The following is a 22,388-nucleotide window of genomic DNA, read 5'->3' on the forward strand; positions in this document are numbered from 1 at the left end:
CACTTAACCTCAGTCGCGGAATCCTTTTTTGGGAAGGAAGTTTGAACAAAATTGGTCTAACCTGTTCCACTGCAGCCAGACTGATTTTGATTACCCCATAGTCATCTAATAGTTGGCAAGCTTGTATATTTCAGTGATGGTGATTCCATAACCTCCATTGATAGCGTGTTTGATATAACGTTTGCTCAATTTAATCTCCATTTTCCCTGCTGTACATTAAGCTACTACTGTTGGTTTTGCCATAGTAGATATAGATAAAGGTGTTATAAAGTGCACATGGGATCAAATGTTTTCACTAGTCAGCAAATATTTATCTCTGCTTAGTCATTTTCCAAACTAAATATGCCCAGTTCATTCAGCTTTTCTGCATAGATTTTGTTTCCCAAACCAGTTTTAAACTTTTTATCTTCCTCTGAATCTTCTTCAGTTTCTTTTCTGAAATGTGATGCCCTTACTGGAGCATAGTTCTCCAGGTAAGGCCAAATTTGTGCCAGGTAGAGCTGAATAGATGACTCAGACCTTAAACAGGATTATATAACTACATAAACCACTTGCTGTGTGTTATTAAACTCTACTCCAACTCAGATCACACACTAGTATGAGTGCCCAGCAAGGATCCCCAGTCTAGATAATCACTTATTCCTATAAGAAAAGGAGTACTTGTGGCACCTTAGAGACGGTTATTCTCTAAGGTGCCACAAGTACTCCTTTTCTTTTTGCAAATACAGACTAACATGGCTGTTACTCTGAAACTTATTCCTATGTGAACCACTTTATATTTTTATTTAATTCCATTTATTGTTTTTAGCCCATTACTCCAGTTCAAAGATCATTTTGCATTTCAATCCTATACACCTAAGTATTAGGCTATGTTGGCATAACTTATGTCGCTCAGGGGTGTGAAAAAACACCCCCCTTCTCCCCCGTCGTTGTTTGCCCCCACGTGACATAAGTTACACCGACATAAGCAATCGTGTACACGGCACTGTGTCGGCAAAAGAGTTTCTGCTGCTCGTGCAGGTGGTTTTATTATGCTGATGGGAGGACTCTCTACCATTGGCAGAGAGCATCTTCATCAGGTGTTGTCATAAACATACAGCTAAGGGTATCATAAAATCCCTCCTTACTTGTAAAGGGTTAAGAAGCTCAGGTAACCTGGTTGGCACCTGACCAAAAGGACCAATAAGGGGAGAAGATACTTTCAGATCTGTGGGGGAAGGTTTTTGCTTTGTTCTCTTTGTTGGTTCTATCTGGGTCAGCGAGAAATCAGGACAGGGAAAATACATCTCCCAAAGCCCTACTTGAACTAAGCATCTAGATTACAAAAATTGTAAGTAAAGCAAGGAAATGCATTAGTTTATTTTTTGTTTTAGCTTGTGAATTTTTCCTGTGCTAGAGGGAGGTTTATCCCTGGTTTTTGTAACTTTTAAGTTTTGCCTACAGGGAAATCCTCTGTTTTTTTTAAATCTTATTACCCTGTAAAATTACCTTCCATCCTGATTTTACAGAGGTGCTTCTTTTACTTTTTTTTCTTTATAATAAATTTCTGTTTTTTTAAGAATCTGATTGGGTTTTTAGTGTCCTATAAATCCAAGGGTCTGGTTTGTCCTCACCTTGTTTATTTTTCAAGCCTGCCCAAGAAAGGGGGTGTAGGCTTGGGAGGATATTTTGTATGAATAGGAACTCCATGTGGTCCTTTCCCTGATTCTTTATCTAAATCACTTGGTGGTGGCAGCATACCTCAGTCCAAAGACAAACAGGGATTTGTGCCTTGGGGAAGTTTTTAACCTAAGCTGGTAGAAATAAGCTTAGGGGGGTTTTTCATGCGGGTCCCCACATCTATACCCTAGAGTTCAGAGTGGGGAGGGAACCTTGACAGATGTGCTACAGCGGTGCAGCTGTATCGCTGCTACAGCTCTGTACATATAGACATGGCCTTTGTCCGCCTGTCTAGATACTTAGAGAGACAAGGTGGGGGAGATAATATCTTTGATTGGACCAACTTCTGTTGGAGAAAGAGAGATGCTTTTGAGCTACACAGAGCTCTTCTTCAGGTCTGGGAAAGGTACTCAGGCCACATGAGCACTTATGTCAGCAAAATTTGTCACTCGGGGGTGTGAAAAAACACCCCCCTGAGTGACCTAAGTTACACTGACATAAGCATTCGTGTACACAGCGCTATGTTGGCGGGAGAGCATCACCCTCCTTCCTTATACTGAAATAATTCTTTAGTGCAGACCTGCCCTTTATCGTCAGAAGCTCAGCTTTCATTCAGAGTTGCTGGTACAACGTATGTATAGATGCCAGCTGTTTTCAAGCCTTGCTTTTTGGACATGGTGTATCTGAGTTCATACACATTCTCTTGGAGTTCTTTAACTTGCAGATGCTGCTGAGTGGCTAATCCTGAGGAAATGTCCAAAGGCAAATGAGTTCTGAGTTCAAAGGAATGAGTTCAGAGGCACACAACTTTAGACCCAGGCAGGCTGTTCGTCGGGCAATGCCATGCAGAGACAGCTCCCTTAGTGAGGATCTTTTACAGATCCACTGAGGTGTGGTCCACCAGGTTTGCGTTAGAGACGGTCCCAGTCACGAGCTTGTGGGCTTCGCAGGGCGCTCTGGGCATCTTCCAGCGACCCTCATTTACAATTCAATTGCAAATTAAGGGCCCAGTGCAGCAGTGCACTCTGGCTTCTTTGTGCTGTTCTGATAAGTCAGATTTGCAGCTGCTTTTTGTTATTTGACCAATACACTGCAGCTACTTTTCATTGCTCCAGTGGGGCTCAAATCTGCTGCTGTAACTGAATCTATCCCCAAAAGTTAAATGGAAAAAAAATGTAAGGTTGCTACTACTGAACCCATTAGCAAGTACATGGTAGAATTCTTTTTTCTTTTTTCTCTTTTTTTTTTTTTTAAAGTCTTCATATATTAAACTTCCCTAAAGGAAATTCTTAAACAAAATCGCATTACAGTAGAGTTAAGGTTTAACAACATACTACTTCCGTTCTGTCTTCTTCTTTGTCACCTGTTTTTCAAAACATAGCTTTCAATACAAGCTTACATATGAGAGCAGACATTTCTTGCCCCGTTAACTCCTTCCCCTGTGAAGGATATGCAGCATTAACTACATTGCTGAAGTGCTAGGGAGGAAAGAATTCTTGTGGATTCTGTTTTTGTGTTCCTATCACAGTTTCTTTCACCTAGGCCCTTTGGCTTCCTTCATCACCACTGTTCGTTCTCTCATCCTTTCATGCCTCTTGCAACAGGTACTAATACATCATGTCAAACCAGCTTTTTGCTAGGGTCACAAGTTTAATGGATAAAAGTGGGGCATGCATGCTAGTTATATGAGTAAAATGGTCCATGTTGGAAGGAATAGCCAAATTCCCAAATAAAAACTGGGATGCTGGCGGGCGTTTGCGTCTTATAGTGGATAACAAATGAGTCAGTAATATCAGGGTGTTACAAAAGAGCAAATATTCTAGTGAGTTACATAAATTGGAGTATTCTGTGTAAAGCATGAGGAAAATATGGTTCAACTGGATTAGTTACGGGTTGGTTCTTCAGCTGAACCCTATATCTTATTATCTGAGGCAGAACCAGTAATGGATTTAGGACACTTTCCCTACAGTATCTGACCCTCAGATAGAATAGGTTAAACAGAACAAGCTGCTGAGGGGAACTTGTGGAACTACCATCCCTAGCAATGTCCAAGGCTTGTCCTAGATGCCCAGCAGTGGTGCCCTGCCAGTCGTGAGCCTGTATTCTATCCACAGACACTTCTGTCAACTTGTTCCATTCCTGATGATTTGAAGTATGTTGATCCAAACTCTCGTCATCAGGTTTCAGGGTTACCACCAAACTAAATTAATATTGTCAGTTTTTAGCTTTTCAAGTGACAATACAGAACTGTCTGGCAGTGTTCAGCAAACAATTGCTTTGAAAGATAATTCCTCAACCATAGGACTAAATCAAATTTTCTAAAAAATATATATACCCTAAATTAAATGAAAGCCACTGAGACCTGGCTCGATCTAACCCACACATTCATTGGGGATGATCTGAGGCTGAAGTAAATGCATTGGGCAGGGATCCTAACCGAGGTGAGCCTGGTATTAAATGGAAGGTCGACTTTGGTAACTTAATTAACTATAAGAAATGAGGCCGTGACACCTGAGGGTTTGGTTTCTCTCACTTGTTTTAACAGGCCATCTTTGTGAGGAGAACATTGATGACTGTGCTTCAGATCTGGGAGGACCCCGTTGCTTTAATGGAGGACAGTGCATTGATCAAATTGGGGGCTACAGGTGCCACTGTCTCCCAGGCTTCGCAGGCGAGCGCTGCGAGGGGGATATTAATGAGTGCCTTTCCAACCCTTGTAGCCCTCATGGTAGCCTAGACTGCATTCAGCTGGTCAATGATTATACATGCGTATGTCGCAGTGCCTTCACTGGTGAGTATCTGGAAATGCTATCCCAGTTTCCCGTTGACTTGATCAAAACATTATCCTTATTGTCCTGCCCTTCTCTAGGAGTTGATAGGTTATCCTGTCCATTTCCGTGACAATCCATGATTGTTCACCCCACAGACTTCTGCTGTTTTAACCAGTCTGGTTTTAAGATCTTAGAGCAATGGGACTTCCGTAAACACTGCTGGAGAGAATTCCACAGCCTGATACACTTCACTGCCAGGAAGTTCTTTCCTGATATTCATCTTTCCTGATATTCATCTCATCTATCCTAATCTCATATTCCTAGTTTTTCCCAATTCATTACCCTAAATCCTTTCCCTCCTTAGTGTTTACAATTATCTGAAGGGTGCACAACTCTCATTTCTACTTCTCTGCACACTGCCATCTTAAACAAGCCATACATATTTAACTTTCTCCATAAATCGCTCCATCCAAATCCATGATCAAATTTTTTGCCCTTTTCTTAACTGCTGCCAATTTTTTGATATCATTTTGGTGATATGGCCAGAATTGAATGTGGAACACGAGCTACATTGTACCGCTAGGTATTGTCCAGAGGGCGTTCTGCAGCTCCACCCCAGGTGCCACGGTTCAGGGACACTTAGAATCACAGAGTGAATGAGGCTTGCGGATTGGTGGAGGATCTATTGTCAGTGTCTCTTCTTGAAAAATAAAGGGAGGGTTGAGCAGCCATTTGATTTTAACTGTGTGTGCTCTCCTTCCCTTGTGTGTCTGCTTCTCAGGTCGTCGCTGTGAGACCGTAACAGATGTGTGTCCCCAGCAGCCTTGTCAGAATGGCGGTACTTGTGCTGTTGCCAGTCACGTGCCTGATGGGTTCATCTGCCAGTGTCCTCCAGTAAGTGCCATGCCCTTACACGGCATGTTTTAGCTCAGACATCCCCACATTTTCTGGCTTTATTGTACAGTAAGTCCCGGTGGCAGCAGGTAGTGAGCCCCGTCAGTTAGCGTCCGCTCATGAGCAGCGCAAAGACCCTCAAAGCATCCATCAAACTGCTTATTCTTTGAGTATGGCGAGCACTGATCCCTGCTGTAGGGGAAGTGTGCACCCTCTGAACTTTGTGGGAAGCTGTGTCCATTGGAGCTGCACTAGCATCCATGTGCCTCCCAGCTGAGCATAGGCGTGCAGCCCCACCCACCAGTCAGTTCCTTCTGGATGCCACAGGTGGTAAGCTGAGATTTGCCATTCCCAACCCGAGCAGTACCCTTCTGAGAAAGCTTAGCCAACTTCTCTGTCCTAAAGACAGTTTTAGATATTTAGTGTTAGGTTTTTTGCTGCTCCGTTGAGTACTTGTTTACACAGAACTCCACTGAGCCCTTTTCATCAATAAAAAACAAAAGAAAATGTGTTCCACCTTGTCAAAACCAGGTACACACGCAACTCCATTCAGTGATCAATCCTGGGAAATGTCAGCTCCAAAGGTGTGAAAATTCTTGACAATTATCATCTTGTGAGAAAATGAGATTCTGATGGAGATTGTCTTGCAACCTTAACTATAGCACATGCACTTCAAGGGTGCACTATGGACTTGTAAGGCAAGGCCAGATAGATAAGCTTCTTGGTGTAGGGACCAGTTCCTTGGTGGGCTTTCTGCTCAAAGTCCTGGAGGTTCCAGGAACCAATGTGTCTGTGGTTAGATCTAGGAAAGCTCCACAAGTTCCTGGGGTAGGGATACAGGAGTTGACATGGGGTTTGGGTCTGTGAAATAGATAAACTCATGTTTGTGCACCCTTGTGCATGACTTAACCAAAATCTCTTCACCAACCCTAAGAACATTAATCAGTCTGATCTCCCCACTTTTCTCATAGGGTTATTCTGGGTTTAAATGTGAGTTTGGCAGCCACAGTGCCTGTGGGCAAGTGAAATGCAAGAAAGGGGAGCAATGCATCCAGACATCCTCTGGGCCCCGATGTTACTGCCCAAAGCTCTCAGCTGGCACGGCGTGCCAGACTGGTACAGGCTGTGCCAGTGCGCCGTGCCAGAATGGTGGAAGCTGCCATCCCAGGACTCAGCCACCTTACTACTACTGCCAGTGTCCAGATCAGTCTGAAGGCAGCCAGTGTGAACACTCACTGCGCCCCAGCCAACAGCCACTGGGCTGTCTGGGCCAACACTGTGCAGAAAGAGCAAAAGATGGCTACTGCGATGAGGACTGTAACACGCACGCCTGCCAGTGGGATGGAGGTGACTGTTCCCTGACAGTGGAGGATCCCTGGGCCAAATGCTCTTCCTCGCTGAACTGCTGGCAGCACTTCAATGGCCAATGCGATGAGCTCTGTAACACACCCGAGTGCCTTTTCGACAACTTCAAGTGTCAGCAGAATAGCAAACTATGCAAGTAAGGCCTGCTCCTGACTGCTGGGATCTCTGTAACTAACACAAAGCTCTCGCTAGTGCTTCTAACAGCTTGAATGCTTGGCCTGTGCTGCCTCTCCCCCCGCAGCCCTGGGAAGGGCGTGTGTTCTCTGCACCCTCGCTAGGCCCCCCGCATCAAAGAACTCTCCCTCTCTCATCTGTTTTTCAGCTTTCTTTGGAAATAACTTTTGGAAGACGTGTGTTTACGGGCAAAGTTACATAGTCTGCTCAGTGACACCGCATGCAAAGCAGCTTACTGAACGTAGTGCAAAGTCTGCACCTCTCTCCTACTTCCCAAAGAAACTCAAACTAGAGCAAACCCCTCCAGCCAGAGCAGAGTGTTTCTTGAGGTCCTGGGGAAAATGAACTTATAGGTGTCTTTTCGTGTTCTGACTCCTACCCCATACAAACTTGGCACAGGAGTGAGACCCACAGCTGAACTCCTGGGGTGCTCCTTTCTAATCACTAGCAGGCAGCAGGTGCTGCAGCTTCGCCATAGTAACCAGTCGCTTGATCCCCATGCTGGGTGAAGGACCGTTTACTGGACTGAGCAATTCTCTCCCTTTAACGAAACCAGATGACCTAGAGGTATTACGTCTCCTCCACCCACTCAGAACCAGAGTTGGGGCCAGCTTCACTCCAGAGGTGAAATACCTCATCCGATATGCCACAGCCCCTCCAGTCTTCTCCTCAACCTGAACCCAGACTGGAGCTGATTAGCTAGTGGGGAAAGGTTTGTATCCTGTTCTGCAGGCCCCAGACTAGAGGTATAATGAAACAATGGTGTGCTGCTGTTTGTAACCCCGTGCCCCTCTCCTAGGTATGATAAGTACTGTGCAGATCACTATGCAGACGGGCGCTGTGACCAGGGCTGTAACAGTGAGGAGTGTGGCTGGGATGGCCTGGACTGCGCTGGTGACAAAGCTGAGAGACTGGCAGAAGGGACCCTCATTATTGTGGTATTGATGCCCCCCGATGAGCTGCTCAGTGATGCCCGCAGTTTCCTGCGGACTTTAGGATCCCTTCTTCATACCAACCTGAGAATAAAACTGGACTCACAGGGAAACCCCATGGTGTACCCGTACTATGGGGAGAGCCTGGCATCACGGAGTCGGCGATCGCTCTCGGGCACTCGCAAGCCCAGAGAACTTGAACGGGAGGTCATTGGGTGAGTGAATTCCTTTGTGCACCACTAGTGAGACTGTATTGATAGGTACTGTGGGTGTGAGGTGTGTTCAAATGTATGCAGTATTTGTGGTCTAAAATACGTCTATGTTCTGCCACAGGAGAAGTATAAAACTATGGAGATTGTTAAATACAATGCTAGGCTGGAAGAATTAACCTGGGAGACTAAATTTTAACTTAGTGATGCACCATTTAGAAGGACCAATTCTCTCTTCCTTTGCTTACTCCTCTGCACTTTAATTCTGTTCCTGCAGCACGAAGGTGTTCCTGGAAATTGACAACCGCCAATGTATTGAAGATTCAGACCAGTGCTTTAAGAGCACAGAAGCCGCTGCAGCTCTCTTAGCAGCTCAGGCCATCAAGGGCATGCTGCCCTACCCCTTTGTGTCTGTCCAAAGTAAGTAACGTTGGAAGAGATGGGGGATATGTCTGGCTCATGAAAGAAGTAAATGCTTGATTTAATGTATGAAATGGCATGTTTTAATTGTTGATTAGCACTTCAACACCTGCCTGCACCTTACTGTTCAAATACAGCTTCTTGAATCCTGCAAAAAACTTAGTCATATTGCGGGCTAATTTACTGACCCCCCTACAGTATTACATTATACAGGTATGTGTGGCCATTATGTGCATGTGTGGTACGCTTCATGTAATGAATTTTTTTTTACATTTTATAGTGTGGAGTGTAAAACGAGTTGTAAAATGCATATGTGGAGGTGATAAGTTGCAGAGCCATGTGAGAGATTTGTCACACACCTTTGACTATCACATCTGTCTGCTAGAACTCATTCAAACATTCCAACCCCCCTGAGCTGATATTTAAATAGGTGCCTTTAATAAAAATTCAGCCTGCCAGAAATTTCCTCTTCTCCAATTCAGAATTTCCCTAGATTCCACCAGTACCTGAGCCCTAGTTACAAGATTCAGCACTTGACCAGAAACAACTTCTTTATACCTAGTAGTGTTGTGACTTTAAAATCTGATCTCTCAAACTTGATTTGGGAATGGGTATCTTGAGCCAGATGAGCAAAGAACAGGATCTTTTTAAAAAGAACAAGATCTTCGTCAAAACAACTGAGTGCACCATTGAAGATCTTGTTCATGAAGCCATGTGCAGCTTGTTCAGGAGCTCCACGCAGTGTTACACTTCTTCAAAATTTGCTTTCTGCAGCCCTACAACCTTTTAAAACGCACTCTGAAAAACATGTAACAAAGGCTAGACGATAGAATGAAAGTGCTGTGTTCATTGTACAGTTTATACTGGCTTGTCAGAATTTACTGTGCATAGCCAGAGTCTGAACTTCCTAAGGCCTTGGCGTCCTTTGTTCTAAACCCACTGTGAAGTAGAGAAAAATCACTGCCTTCATGAAGAAGGAAACCCTATGTACAAAAAGAGCAAAGGAGGATTGAAGGCTGCTGTCCAAAAAAGCACTTACCTTGCTGTATTTTAATTGGGATTTTTAGGTGAACCGTGGCTACCAAAGAAAACCCAGTTGCTTTACCTACTTGCTGTGGCAGCTGTGATCATCCTTTTCATCCTGTTGTTGGGTGTGCTTGTGGCAAAGAGAAAGCGCAAGCATGGCTCCCTCTGGCTTCCGGAGGGCTTTGTTCTACGCCGGGACCCCAGTAACCACAAGCGCAGAGAGCCAGTTGGGGAAGATGCAGTTGGACTGAAGTAAGTCTCTACTGGGTCATTGAATGCCTTTATGCTAATGCGTGCTAGGTTTTTGGGAGCCAACCAAACCACCATGTAGTGCATAAGTCCCTAATTAAAGGTACTTAAAACTTTGCGGGGTAGGGTGAATTTACATGTCAGTCTAAAATTTCTCATGCTTTTTCTCTGTTCAGATGTTCAGGTGAGATGATCTTTCATTTGATAACTCATATAATGTCACAGATGGAAGTCCCAGCCCATGGATAAATTTAAAACTAGATTACATAAAGCACCAGAAAACCCATTGTAGGTAACAGTCTTGCACTACCCTCTAGGGGATAAAGTAGATGTTACCTATCAGGGTTGGTGTCTGACTCTGTGAATTTTAAATCATGAAGCGTGATTGTGCATCAACAAAAAAAATCATAGCCTAGCCCCTATTCTGGCCTTCTCCAAATGGAATGAATAACTGAGGAAAGTCTCATTCTGCGTGGCTTCTCTGTGCACCATAATCCCTGCTTACAAGCCCCATGTGGGTTTTAGGCCCTCGGCCTTAAAAGTGCTTGCTTTTGCCTCCCAATATGGAAGAAACATGTCACATTCTTGGTGGTCAGGAAATGAACAGTGCAAGATCCTTCCCTGCACACTGGGTATTGACATGGTGTGTGGAAGCGATTGTGATTGATCTGTTGCAGGAGTATCCATATCTGGGCAAATGGCTCATAAGAGCTCAGTCTAACAGCAGGGTAGTTCACACTGCTGCAGGAGACCTGCACCACCTTCAGATCTGAAGTTAAATCTGCATTCATCCCATTTTACATCCTACCCCTCATAAGGGCCGCTCTGGATTCCACCAGGTCTCCAGCCTGCTTGCTGCAGGACAATTTCTGAGATCTCATCCCTGGCTAGATGGCAAAAAGCCTTTACCAGTCTCAGGTTCAATGGAAGTCTGTTATGCAAGGCTATGGATGCCACCTTTGCAAGGGTGATGAAATCAGATGTAAAGAGTGTTTAAAGTTTATCTAGGAGAGTATTTCCCACTTAGCAGGTCAGGCTCCCTCTGTCCCAGTCATGTTATTCTCCATACTTCCAGGTCCATGGTCATCCCTGCCTCATCCATCTGGGCAGTCTCTGACACAGTCCTTTTCAATCCACCTTCTCCTAAGGGGGTAATATTTCTTACACAGCCCTCCTCATGGCATCAACAGGAAGCCCTTTGCCTCCTTTTGGCCATGGGCCTCCCATGTTCCTTCGCTTACTTAGCCGCTTCCCCGGGGCCAGTCTTGACGCCACAGCTGAGGTCCGGACACTCCCTTCGCAGGTGCACCTGTTGCTCACAGGCCCAACACGCCCATCCCTTCCCTGTTCTCCCCACAGGTGGGGCTCTCCTGGGTCCTACCTTCCTCCTGTTCTCTGGGTGAGGTTTTGGTCCCCTATCCCTGTAGGGGCACTCTGCCTTCCAGTGTACTTGTTGCCCACAGGCATAGCATCCTCCTAGCTTCCTGTTCCAGGTGCCTTGCATCCCCTCTTGCTCCGTGCAGTTTCTATGGACTCCCCTTCGCAGCAACTTGAATAGGTTCAGCTGCTGCTCTGCTAACTGGGTCATAGGTCTGCAGGTACTCTTGTGCCTCCCATTGTCTCTGTTGGTTTCGAGTACCTGGAGCAGCAGGATTTGAAGCTGCCCTTGCTGCTTTTTGGCCCCTTTTCACAGGGGCACGGACTTTGAAGTCCAGTCTGGGAAGGTATATAAACCCTCAGCAAAACATGCTTCCACATATTGCGTCTCCATTGTCTCTCAGATAGTCTCTGCAATCTCTGTAATGGGCAATTGTCCCCGCAGCCTCTATCCTTCCCTTATATCAGGGGTGACCATCTGCCCACATTCTCCACCACGAGTGACAGGGTGTGACTCACCAGTCTGACACCGCCTGCTGGCCGTCCCAGGGATCATCACTGCTAGCCAGTGTGCCCTCTTTCTGTGGTGCCTCACACGCTGTCACTTCTGCTTCTGGACCCATGTCGCTCCAAGGACCACGGCGTCCTCTTCAGGACACAGCCCTCCAGTTGTGCCATACACTGTGCTCCCCCTTCTGGGGGACAGTACCACAGTTTGACTGTCCAGCCACTTCCTCAGTGGCGAGTGGGGGAGGGACCCACTACTCCAGTTCCCCACCCAGGGACCCTATAGATGTCAGTCACATGCTGCATCCCTTCCAACCTCTTAGTCTACTTCCCTGGCCACTTCCCCGCAGCCCAGCACTATCTTCGTCCTTACCTCAGGGCCTCAGCAGGCTAGCAGTCAGCCAGGAGCTTGCTCTCACTCCCCTTATCTTGTCCAAAGTGCTAGCTTTTTTTCCTCCTGCAAGGCAGCCAGCCCTCCCTCCTTGAGCTCCAGGGAGCAACTGAACTTGCTTTCTGCCCTGTAGCTCTTCTTATATGGGCCTGTCCGGCCCTGTTTGACTGCTTTCTGCACAGCCCCTCTCCTATTGTCTGCTTTCCATGCAGCTTCCCTAGGGCTCCATTAACCCCTTACCAGCCAGTGTGAGGCAGATGCCCCATCACACATACACACAATTAGTTAAATTTAGAGTGTTAGTGATCCCGCTCTCACTTTGTCAGTCTGCAATGTGACACGCATTCTCCCATTTATTTAGGAATCTGTCAGTTCAAGCTACAGAGGGTAATTTGACTGACTGCAGTCCCAGCGAGCACTGGACTGGCAATGGAGGACCTCTGCCTAAGAGAGCAAAGGTAAGAGGTGCTAGGCATTGAGCACTGCCTTCTAACCACTGAGACTCTTCTTGCTCTACCTGGGATAAGGTTTGGTACTTCTGTAACATGCCCCTCCCCCAAAATACCCCCTTAATCCTGAACATCTAAAAACCTCCTAAAAGTTAACACTGTCCAAACCGCAAATCTTAAAATCAGGGTAACTGCTCCAGTGCAGAACAGGAACAAAATCACTTCATGCCAGAGCCCCTTCCTGTACAGACCTCCAGACTCTAAAGGAGAAAAGAGAAGCTTTGGCAATGCTAATCTCTTTGTAAATCCAGGTCAGTTCTTGCACAGTGGGAACTTCAACTTCAAGAATGCCACGCTGTGTAAATGGAGACGCTTGTTTTAAAAACCAGTGTTGAAAGTGTCTGCTGCTATTTGACTGGGTTTTGAAATGAACTTTTATTTTCCCTGTGCAGGCTGAAGACCAAGCTTTGCTGTCAGACGGAGAGGAGCAGGTAGATCAGCGCCAGTGGACACAGCAACACCTAGAAGCAGCTGACATCTGTGGGACCCCATCTCTAGCCCTTACACCACCGCAGGAGGATCAGGAAGTGGATGGGCTGGATGTCAATGTCAGAGGGCCAGGTCAGTCTGGAGTAAACTGTAGCGCTATGAAAAAAGAACTCTCCCCGGGGCTCCTGCCAGCTTCTCCCAACATTAGAACAACCGCACCTAAAACAGTGAGAACTTGTAGTCCTCATGCAGGGTAAAGATGCAGAACATGCAGAGACACCAGCAAAATTACACAAAGTTTGACCAAGAGCTAAGGCTAGAGAGAGAGACCTACTATGCAGTCTAGAAAAAAGACTCTGGGAAGACGGACTCATGGTCTGCATTGCTTGGAGTATAGCGTGAAATAAAGGAAGGGAATTCACAGTATCAGAAAATGGTAGGACAAGGAACAATACATAAAGACAGTCTAGGAAGTCCATTAAGGCACTAAAACTCCCAGAGGTGGTGGTCAAGGTACCATTGCAGCAGAGATGAAGGATGAATTGCTATACTGGAAATAACCAAGAGTGGTGGCGCTGGAACCCTTTAACAGTGGGGGTGCTAAAAGCCAGCCCCCTTATCCCTGTCGGCGTGCTCTCCCCAGCTGGGGCTGGGAGCAGTGCCATGTCTCCAGGAGGTGGGGGACCCGGACAAGGGTAAGGGGGCAAAGGCTGGGGGCAGGCACAGGGCCAGGAGTGGAGCCCTGGGCATGGGGCCTGCAGCCAGGACCCTGCATGTGGGGCCAGTAGCAGAGCCCCAGCTGTGGGGTCAGCGGCCAGGACCCCAGGAGCAGAGCCCCAGGAGCTATGTGCGTGGGCACAGGGCCAGGGAGCGGGGCCAGCACCCCAAGAGCAGAGCCCTGGGAGTGGGACCCCAGGCACATGGCCAGCAGCCGGGAAGCAGGGCTGGCAGCCGGGACCCAAGCCCTGGGCTGGGGAGTGGAGGCCTGGGTGTGGGGCTACTGGCCCCGCGTAACACCTGGGGGTGCTGTAGCATCCCCTGGACCCCTAGTTCCTACGCCTATGACCAAGAGCTCATCTAGTCTGGTAGCGGTGTTACTGCACTGATCTGTGCCAGCAGTTGCTGAGAGGCAGTTGAGCAGGGTTATACTCCACAAGAGCATGTAGTCTGTGTAGAAGTTGGGGGAAGGATTTCCTTCTGACATTACAGCATGAGTTTATACCATTAATCTGCACAAATAAGAAGACATCTACTTAACAAGCAGCCTTGGTCAGCTGTGTGTATATGACAATCTGCTGTCTCCTAGGGACAGAGGAATAATATTACAGCTGATACTGTAGTGGTCTTATGTTCTCTGATATGTCCTCACCTTGAGTACCAAGATCAGTTTTGGTCACATAACTCAGACAGCCCTTGTGACTTTCATCTTTTCTGTTACTGGCAGTCTCCTAACTAGAGCATCAAGTGATCACCTAAGTTTAGGAAGAAACTTTCCCCTTATGCTCCAGTATTTCCCGGTTGACTAGATGCACTGGGAGTGTTCTGCTGGCCTTTGAAGTGGTTAGTTGAAGCTCTCTCATCAGCTTGCATGGCCCTGTGTGATCTGTTCTATGCTGAAGTGATTCCTGGGAGCAAGAGAATTGGCTCTGACTTTTATTCTGGCTAGTACAGCACTAAAGATCATTTTCATTCGTATACTGTAATATCTGCGGCATGTTCTGTGACGTTCTTACTCAGGGCCTGGTCCAGTTTTCTCATCCCAATGTATGGAAATCTTTCCATCAATTTTAATGATTATTGGATCCCCCTTCTTTTATTGCTATTGTAACATCATCATATTTGCTTTCTGACCCCTGTGATAGCTACTAAGTGGGAAACGGTTATGAGCAGGAAAGTTTCCTTGGTGAGCATGGGGCCTAAACAATCGGATTCTGCAGTCTCTAAGCTTTCATTTGAACTAAGTTCCTAGCCCTGTGGTTGGGAAGAAAGCCTTCCAAATGTGAACAGCATAACACAGCACAAACAGGTAAAAGGGAGCTGCATGTGCCGACGTGGAAGGAAGGGATTGTCACTGGCCCAGTGCAAGTGCACAAAAGGAGAGGATATATGGTGCTAGGAACAGGCACAATCTGCTTTCCTTTGCTGTTATACAGGTGTTACCATTCAAACTTCTCTTCTGTTGCAGATGGGTGCACTCCACTCATGTTGGCATCTCTCCGTGTGGGCAGCTCCGACGAAGATGAAGAAATGGAAGATTCTTCAGCAAATATAATAACAGACTTGATTTATCAAGGTGCCAACCTGCAGGCCCAAACAGACCGTACTGGGGAGATGGCACTGCATTTAGCAGCCCGCTATTCAAGAGCAGATGCAGCAAAACGCTTACTAGACGCTGGTGCTGATGCTAATGCACGAGACAACATGGGCCGGTCTCCCCTTCATGCAGCTGTGGCAGCTGATGCACAGGGTGTCTTCCAGGTAAACCATTTAAGGAATCCCTTTTAGGACACTAGCTGAGATAGTGGCGTTAGGCACCTGCAATGCATGGCACATCTGCCTGCACACCCAGAAGGATGCATCTGGGCATGTACTGTGTCCTTGGCCATGCTGCTCTCAGACTGTGAGCAATGCATTGGACCAAGGGTAAAAGGATGAAGGTTCTTTGTAGGTCTAGTTTTTTCTGATATTAGTAACTCAGGATTCCACACACACCTAATTATGTTGCATGTAATTATTCAGTTTTCACTTGCTTTTTTGTTAATATCTTGCCTATTCTGAGTCCTCATATTTCAGTCCTGATATTGCTACGTGAATACAACATTTCTCTGAAGTTTCTGATTAATTTTCAGTCTTGTTTCTTAATGGAATTGAAAAATCACTCTTCCCCTGTACCTCAGATCCTGATCCGTAACAGAGTGACGGACCTGGATGTGCGGATGAACGATGGCACAACCCCACTAATTCTGGCTGCCCGACTGGCTGTGGAAGGAATGGTGGCCGAGCTGATCAACTGTCAGGCTGATGTCAATGCAGTGGATGATCATGGTATTGCGGGGCTTGGGGGTTGACGGCTTCTGTATTCAGACCATTTCTCAGGGTGTAGAATGGGAACAAGGCGCTAAAACCTGCACTATTAATGACACTGGAGCTAGAAGAATAAACAGGGTAGAGGGTATCCTGCACAGGTGGGTTTTGTGGTGATTAAGTGCAGCACACTGCAGAATGACTGGCCAACATAGGGTGGGTTGTTTGGAGATGCCTGAAATGTATGGAAGAGAGTTGTGCAGGGGGACAGTGGTGACGGTTGTGCTGAGACTTTCTGCAGCATCTCACAAGCGTACAGAACATGAGACTCCTGGAGAGGCTGTCCCATTGCAGGTAGTGAGATGGAGTCTCATGGGAGGTTGGACTGAGACTTTCTGCAACGCGCCTGGCCGTTCTGGGTGTCATGGAGGGCCTGCTAGGACTTTCTGCAGCTTTGTGGGGACAGATGGGTGTATCACAGGTGGTAATACCAAGGTGTAGCACATCATGGAGGCTGCAGGGCTGACTACTGCACTGGGAAGAGTTGTAGGTTGCCAGGCTCAGCTGTTCCCTGGGGATGCTGCATTACACCTCTCCCACTATGCTCATTGGTTTGTTGCTGAAGGGACTGAATTTCCCCATAGGTAAATCGGCTCTTCACTGGGCTGCTGCTGTTAACAATGTGGAGGCAACATTAGTGCTGCTGAAAAACGGAGCCAACAGAGACATGCAGGACAACAAGGTACAGCTGTGTATGCTCAGTAGGGGTGTCCCTTCACACATGGTCTGCACCGCTGGTCACTCAGCCCCGTCTCTCTCCAACTAGCTCCATGCTTTGCAGCTGGGCCGTTGCCATTGGAAATGATTTAGGCCAAGATTTTTCAAAACTAGGTGCTTGAAGCAAGGCTTCTAAATCTACACTTAAGAATTAAGTGACCTGACTCTTCAAAAGTGCCAGGTACCCAGAAGCTCCTATTGACCTCAAGTCCCACTTCTCACTCCCTCTTAGCCAGGACTCAGACTGGTTCACAGGTGAACCCAGGTCTCCCACATTCCAGTCCAGTGTCTAACGACAGGCCATTCTTTCAGCTGGGGGCTCATTTCTTTCCCATACAAGCCTTTGCTGACTGTATTCTTGTTTGGTTCCCTTCCCACTCCCCTATTTCCAATGCAGGGAGTTTATTTCTCCCATAGTTCACTGAGCAGTCCCTCCTGTAGCCATGCTGGCTAGTTCCTGTCCCGTGGATTCTCTCAGTGGAATTGTAGTGAATTTTGTGTGTGGAGTATTCCAGCTCTGTTCCACACTCACAGATTGCAGTTCCTCCTATTGCCCCTTGCTCAGTCGACATTGTTTCCCCTAGATCCACAGTAATCACAAAAGCTGTTGAGATGTCTCCTCTTTGTGTTTTCAGGAGGAGACCCCGCTTTTCCTGGCAGCACGGGAAGGGAGTTTTGAAGCAGCTAAAATCCTGTTGGACCATTTTGCCAATCGAGACATCACAGACCACATGGATCGCCTTCCCCGAGATGTGGCACAGGACCGGATGCACCATGACATCGTGCACCTTCTGAATGAGTACAACCTGACCCATAGCCCTTCTGGGCATCCTGGCACCATGCTGAGCTCAGCCCTCTCACCAGTGATCTGTGGCCCAAATAGATCCTTCCTCAATTTGAAACATGCTTCCTTGAGCAAGAAGCCAAGAAAACCAAGTGCCAAGGGCCTGGTGCCCACCAATCTCTCCAAGGATGCAAAGAGGAAGGGGAAGAAATCTGTGAGTGAAAGCAAGGGGCAGTTTTCTGAGAGCTCAGTGACCCTCTCACCAGTTGATTCCCTGGAATCCCCCCATGCTTTTGTATCTGAACCAACACCATCTCCCGTGATGCCATCGCCAGGGGTTTTACCTTCGTCCCCACACACGCAGCACGCTGCCACATCAGTACAGGCTGCGCACACCATGTCCTTCTCCAACCTCCATGAGCTGCAGCCCCTGGGATGTGGATCCAGCACTATGCTTCCTTCAGTCAGCCAGCTGCTTTCTCAGCACAGAATCACCCCTCCAAACTGTGGGCTCGATCGGCTCAGGCCGGTTAACATTTCTGCTGAATGGATGAGTCGTATGGAAATGAATGAATCCCAGTATAATGAGATGTTTGGCATGGTCCCCCAGGTAGTGCATTCTCACCCCAGCATGCCTCAGCAGAGTGGCATGATTCAAACCGATGTGAAGCACGGCGGAGTCTCCAGAGTGTCACTGCCACCTATTATGACTTTCCAGCTGGTTCCCAAAGGTGGCATAAACCAGCAGGCAATGCCCCAGCAGGCACAGGTAAACTGTGCTCAGAATATAGCTGGTCCTCTTAGTTCCATGTACCAGGTACCAGATCTAGCTCAGTTGCCAAGTGCCTCCTTTCCCATGGCAGTGATCCCTCAGCAGGATGGACAAGTAGCTCAGACAAACCTCCCAGCCTATCACCAGTTTCAGAGCTCAGTGGGAAAGTACCCCACTCCGCCATCTCAGCACAGCTACTCCTCCTCTGCCACAGAGAGGACTCCCAGCCATACCAGGCACTTGCCAGGGGAACACCCATATCTGACTCCATCACCTGAGTCACCTGATCAATGGTCAAGCTCGTCCCCACACTCTGCCTCAGATTGGTCTGATGTGGCCACCAGCCCCAGCCTCGGCAGCAACCAGCGAGGGCCTGCAGCACATATGTCAGAGCAGCAGCGGAGCAACATGCAGGTTTATGCCTGAAGAGGTTAAAATGGCTGCTGAAGCTGAGCTGACTGCAGTTCCCATGACAGTCACCCAGGATGGAAATGAAGAACCATTTTAGTGTTCAAAAGTCTGAATGCGCCCATCCACCACCCGCCTTCCGTTGGAAGAACTGTGATTGCTGTAGGTTTTACGCTTCCCGAATCAGAGAAGCTGGAGATTGGGAAGACGTGTTGGGCCACCTCTAGCCAGTTCCCCAGGGACTAGTGCGTGATTGCTCTCTATATGATATTCTCTAGACTTTGTCCAGTCTGCTTTTAAACTTATTCCGCCACTTTCTTTGAGAGATTGTTGCTCAGCTTAATCCTTCTTCTGGTTACAGCTTCCTCATAGTCAACCTCAAATAACTGTAATTTTACCCTATTGCTCTTCTGACACCCCCTTGGTACCATCCCAGATTCTTCCCTTTTCCCCACAACTATTGGTTCTGACTGTGATCTGAGCTATCACCCTCCCATGGCTCCCCTAGACCAATGTCCTGAACTCCCCCTGTCCATTAACCAAATCGCCCCCATAGACATGAGGACAGCTGTCTAGAGCCACCTCCCGCCACTGCCTAGCTCTTCCCTAATGCAGTGCCTAGGCCCTCCTGAACCCTCGCCTACATGAGTGCTTGTACAATGTTGACTCTTCCAGCAGGCAGCCCCTGACTTATTCTCAGACAAGTCTACACGGCATTCTCCTCCTCCGAATATCTGGTCAGACTTCTACCTCAGCTTCTACCCTCCACGCTCCCACCTTCCACAGCCAAGTCAGACCCCTCCTTCACACTACTCTGCCGTGAATGCCAGGGCTCAGAGCCAGCCCACAGAGGCACCTTTTCTCAAAGAGGAAACTGCCCAGAAAAGAAGCCATAGTTTAGGAAAACCCTCAGCTTAAGCATGAGGAAGTTTCCTGACCTCACACCACAAATTCCTGATCCCATTACACAGTATCACAGCTAAGAGTCAAAGGTGTTTGACTGTGGTGCTCTCGAGTCTTGCAGGTTGGGTGTTGTGTCTCTCTGTGCGTATCATGAGGTGGCAAGGTTGTAATCATGTATATGCAGCATATTTGTCCTTTTGTACCATTCACCTGTGTTAATGTGACCCTCAATCCTGGGGATAGGGCATATTGCCCCTTTTATGCCCTTTGGAGGTGATCAGAACAGCCTAATATAGTGCTGTCCACTAGAAGGCAAGAATGCTAGAGTCTTCTTCCTAGGCTTTAGTTAGTTGCACCTCATCTAAAATTGGAAGTTGGTTAAGTTGGAGACCAAATAGTTCAGAAACCATCATCTGAAACATCTGAGCAGATGGATTCATTGATTCTGCAATATGCTTCAGCACATACCAAAACTGCACACTTGTGATGCTGTTGCCCATGTGATCCCACAAGACAAGTAGGAATTATACTGCAGCTTCCTCTAAATTTTTAGTGGGTTTACAAAACCCAGCTTTCATCGAGCCTTAACTGGACAACAGAGCTGCTTCTCCTCTTGTCCAGATCTCTGTACTGCCCTGTGAGAACACTTCCCTGCAGGGCTCTGGACAAGTCAAGGATAGAAGTGTAAATTCCTAGAAGTCGCATTAATTCTACCTCTTCAGGAGATCCCTGCAAATGAACATTCCAAGGAGATTTTTGAGCACTATTTTGCTGCCAACAAAAGACAGGGAGTCTGCTCCTCTCTGAGCAGCAGTTACTGCACATTTTACCAGGTACAGTATTTCGAGTGATACTTTTGTCCTAGTAAAGTTAGGAGCACAATGCATTTTCTTTTGATTTTTGACTCAAAGGTACGTGAAGGCAGGGCCCTGGCAGGAATCATTCCGTGGGCCACCTTTCTGGGCTGAAGTTGTTGATTCTTTTGTTTAATGCTTTTTGATGCACACAGCCTCTCTTCCCCGCCCACACTGAGATGTGTACTGTGAAGGAGATAGAACTCAGCCTTTTGGGGGCTTGGGACTGAAATAATCAAGGATTGCTTAAATAATGCCAAAGAAACCAAGGGCTTTTGCCTTTTAGCCCTAAATAACCCCAAGTGCCTTTTAAACTTTGGCAGCCATTTCAAGGCAGGTATGTTCTTTGCATCTGGTGTGTTCGAACGATGTCCCTTTCTGCCTCTTTTATACTTCTGGTAAAGCTGAGATCTCCTTAAGGTGGTATTTTATCTCATAAGCAGTAACCATTCACACAGCAGCATTTTCCTACAGTAATAACAGGAAAATATGTGCTTATTTTTACATTTAAAAAAAAGGTCTATTATGAAAATAATTGCTACAAAATGTATAAGCATTTTTTATCCCCAAAATAAAGAGTATACGTCCAGTGTCTGCGCACCGGTGTTTTCACTCGTTGCCATAGCTCGAGCTGCCACTCTGCCCGAACTTATACATGGTCTCACTCAGCCAATTCTGCATGGTGTCCCCTGTACTTCCATCTCGGGCCAGGGCACAAAGAGCCCACACAGTATTCAGTGTTCACACCTCCCCTGATGAAACCCTTATCCCCTCCTAAGGGGGAGGAAATCTCCAAGGTTCCCGTCAGACTTCTCCCAGACTGGTGTTAGGAAGGGCACCACCATCACTGCACAACAGACCCTGTGGCCAGTACCCAAACCCCACAGATCCCCAGCCAGGGATTGGCAGGAAACTAGGCCCATCCATTCCCAACCACCCTGGTGTCAGCTGCACTTGGGATCCTCCTTAAAAAAGGGCTTCTGTCCTGGATGGGGTGTCCTATGACGCGTCTCAGGGGTACCCAGGATTGTGAGGCACCTCACCACCACCTGCCCTTGGCATGAGGACATCATGTCTATGCCTACTGTGGATCAGCTCCCTGAAAACGCCAGCCTCTGGCAGCACCAGCACTGCCTGCCAGGCCTCTGCAGGCCTCGCTCTCTGTACAGGTTAGCGATAGGTACACGCCATCCCCAAGCATCCCTCTGCAGTGCCCAGCCCCCGGTTCACTGAACACACACAGAGCTCTGATTCTCTCCTCCCAAAGAAACAGCACACACCAGCTTACTAGATTCAACTCAGGATCCCCGCTCTGCTTAACACACAGCTTGCTCGCTGTCTCTCTCGCGCGCGCGGTCTCTCTCTCTAGTGAAAACAAGAATCAGTTTATCATCAACAGACAGAGAGTCAAGTGATAGTGGGTAAGAATATTGGAAACAAATGGCTACATATAAAACGCAATTATAATATGCTTTCTAAAGCCTAAACATAACTCTCAAGACATTCCCCTGCCTCTGGTGGGATCGTTTACCCCAACTCCTTTTCCCAGCATTTTCAGCTAGGATGGCTGAGATCTCCCTTTCATAAGATTAAGCTCACTGGCAGCCTGTCTTTGCAGAGAGAAGGATGTGAGGGTATGTCTCTATACACCCAGATATACCAGACCTTTGAGCTTCACCTGAAAAAAGGGTACCCCCCTCCACTGTTTACCTCTTTCTGCCAGCTCTTCATTAGCATGTAACTCAGTATGCTAATAGACTTCTTGTAAGACACAATAGTGCACAGGGGAGGTAAGCATCTCCCACCTCCTGTCTGGAGAAGTTTATCACTGGGCACAATACCTTTGAATGACCTACCTTTAACTACGAGGCCTCGAGACCATAGCTTTCAGTGTATATCCATAACTCCCATTTTCCATCCATACATCTCGCAATGATTATGATGATCAGTGTGA

At 47.2% G+C, this 22,388-nt stretch overlaps 1 protein-coding gene across 1 annotated transcript in view; it reads left to right on the top strand.

The window, feature by feature from the left end:
• NOTCH2 (notch receptor 2) overlaps window positions 1–21,026 on the top strand; it is a 135,222-nt gene extending 114,196 nt beyond the window's left edge. The window contains exons 22-33 of the mRNA XM_037906217.2: window positions 4,205–4,450; window positions 5,212–5,324; window positions 6,296–6,825; window positions 7,663–8,010; window positions 8,282–8,424; window positions 9,492–9,702; window positions 12,336–12,432; window positions 12,876–13,044; window positions 15,098–15,390; window positions 15,810–15,957; window positions 16,581–16,678; window positions 17,349–21,026. Coding sequence (XP_037762145.1) covers window positions 4,205–4,450; window positions 5,212–5,324; window positions 6,296–6,825; window positions 7,663–8,010; window positions 8,282–8,424; window positions 9,492–9,702; window positions 12,336–12,432; window positions 12,876–13,044; window positions 15,098–15,390; window positions 15,810–15,957; window positions 16,581–16,678; window positions 17,349–18,695 — 3,743 coding nt within the window. The 3' untranslated portion in view covers window positions 18,696–21,026. The remainder of the gene's footprint in view (window positions 1–4,204; window positions 4,451–5,211; window positions 5,325–6,295; window positions 6,826–7,662; window positions 8,011–8,281; window positions 8,425–9,491; window positions 9,703–12,335; window positions 12,433–12,875; window positions 13,045–15,097; window positions 15,391–15,809; window positions 15,958–16,580; window positions 16,679–17,348) is intronic.
• The last annotated feature ends 1,362 nt before the right edge of the window (window positions 21,027–22,388 follow it).

Source organism: Chelonia mydas, chromosome 8 (genome assembly GCF_015237465.2).
Source record: "Chelonia mydas isolate rCheMyd1 chromosome 8, rCheMyd1.pri.v2, whole genome shotgun sequence".
NCBI classification, from domain to species: domain Eukaryota; kingdom Metazoa; phylum Chordata; order Testudines; family Cheloniidae; genus Chelonia; species Chelonia mydas.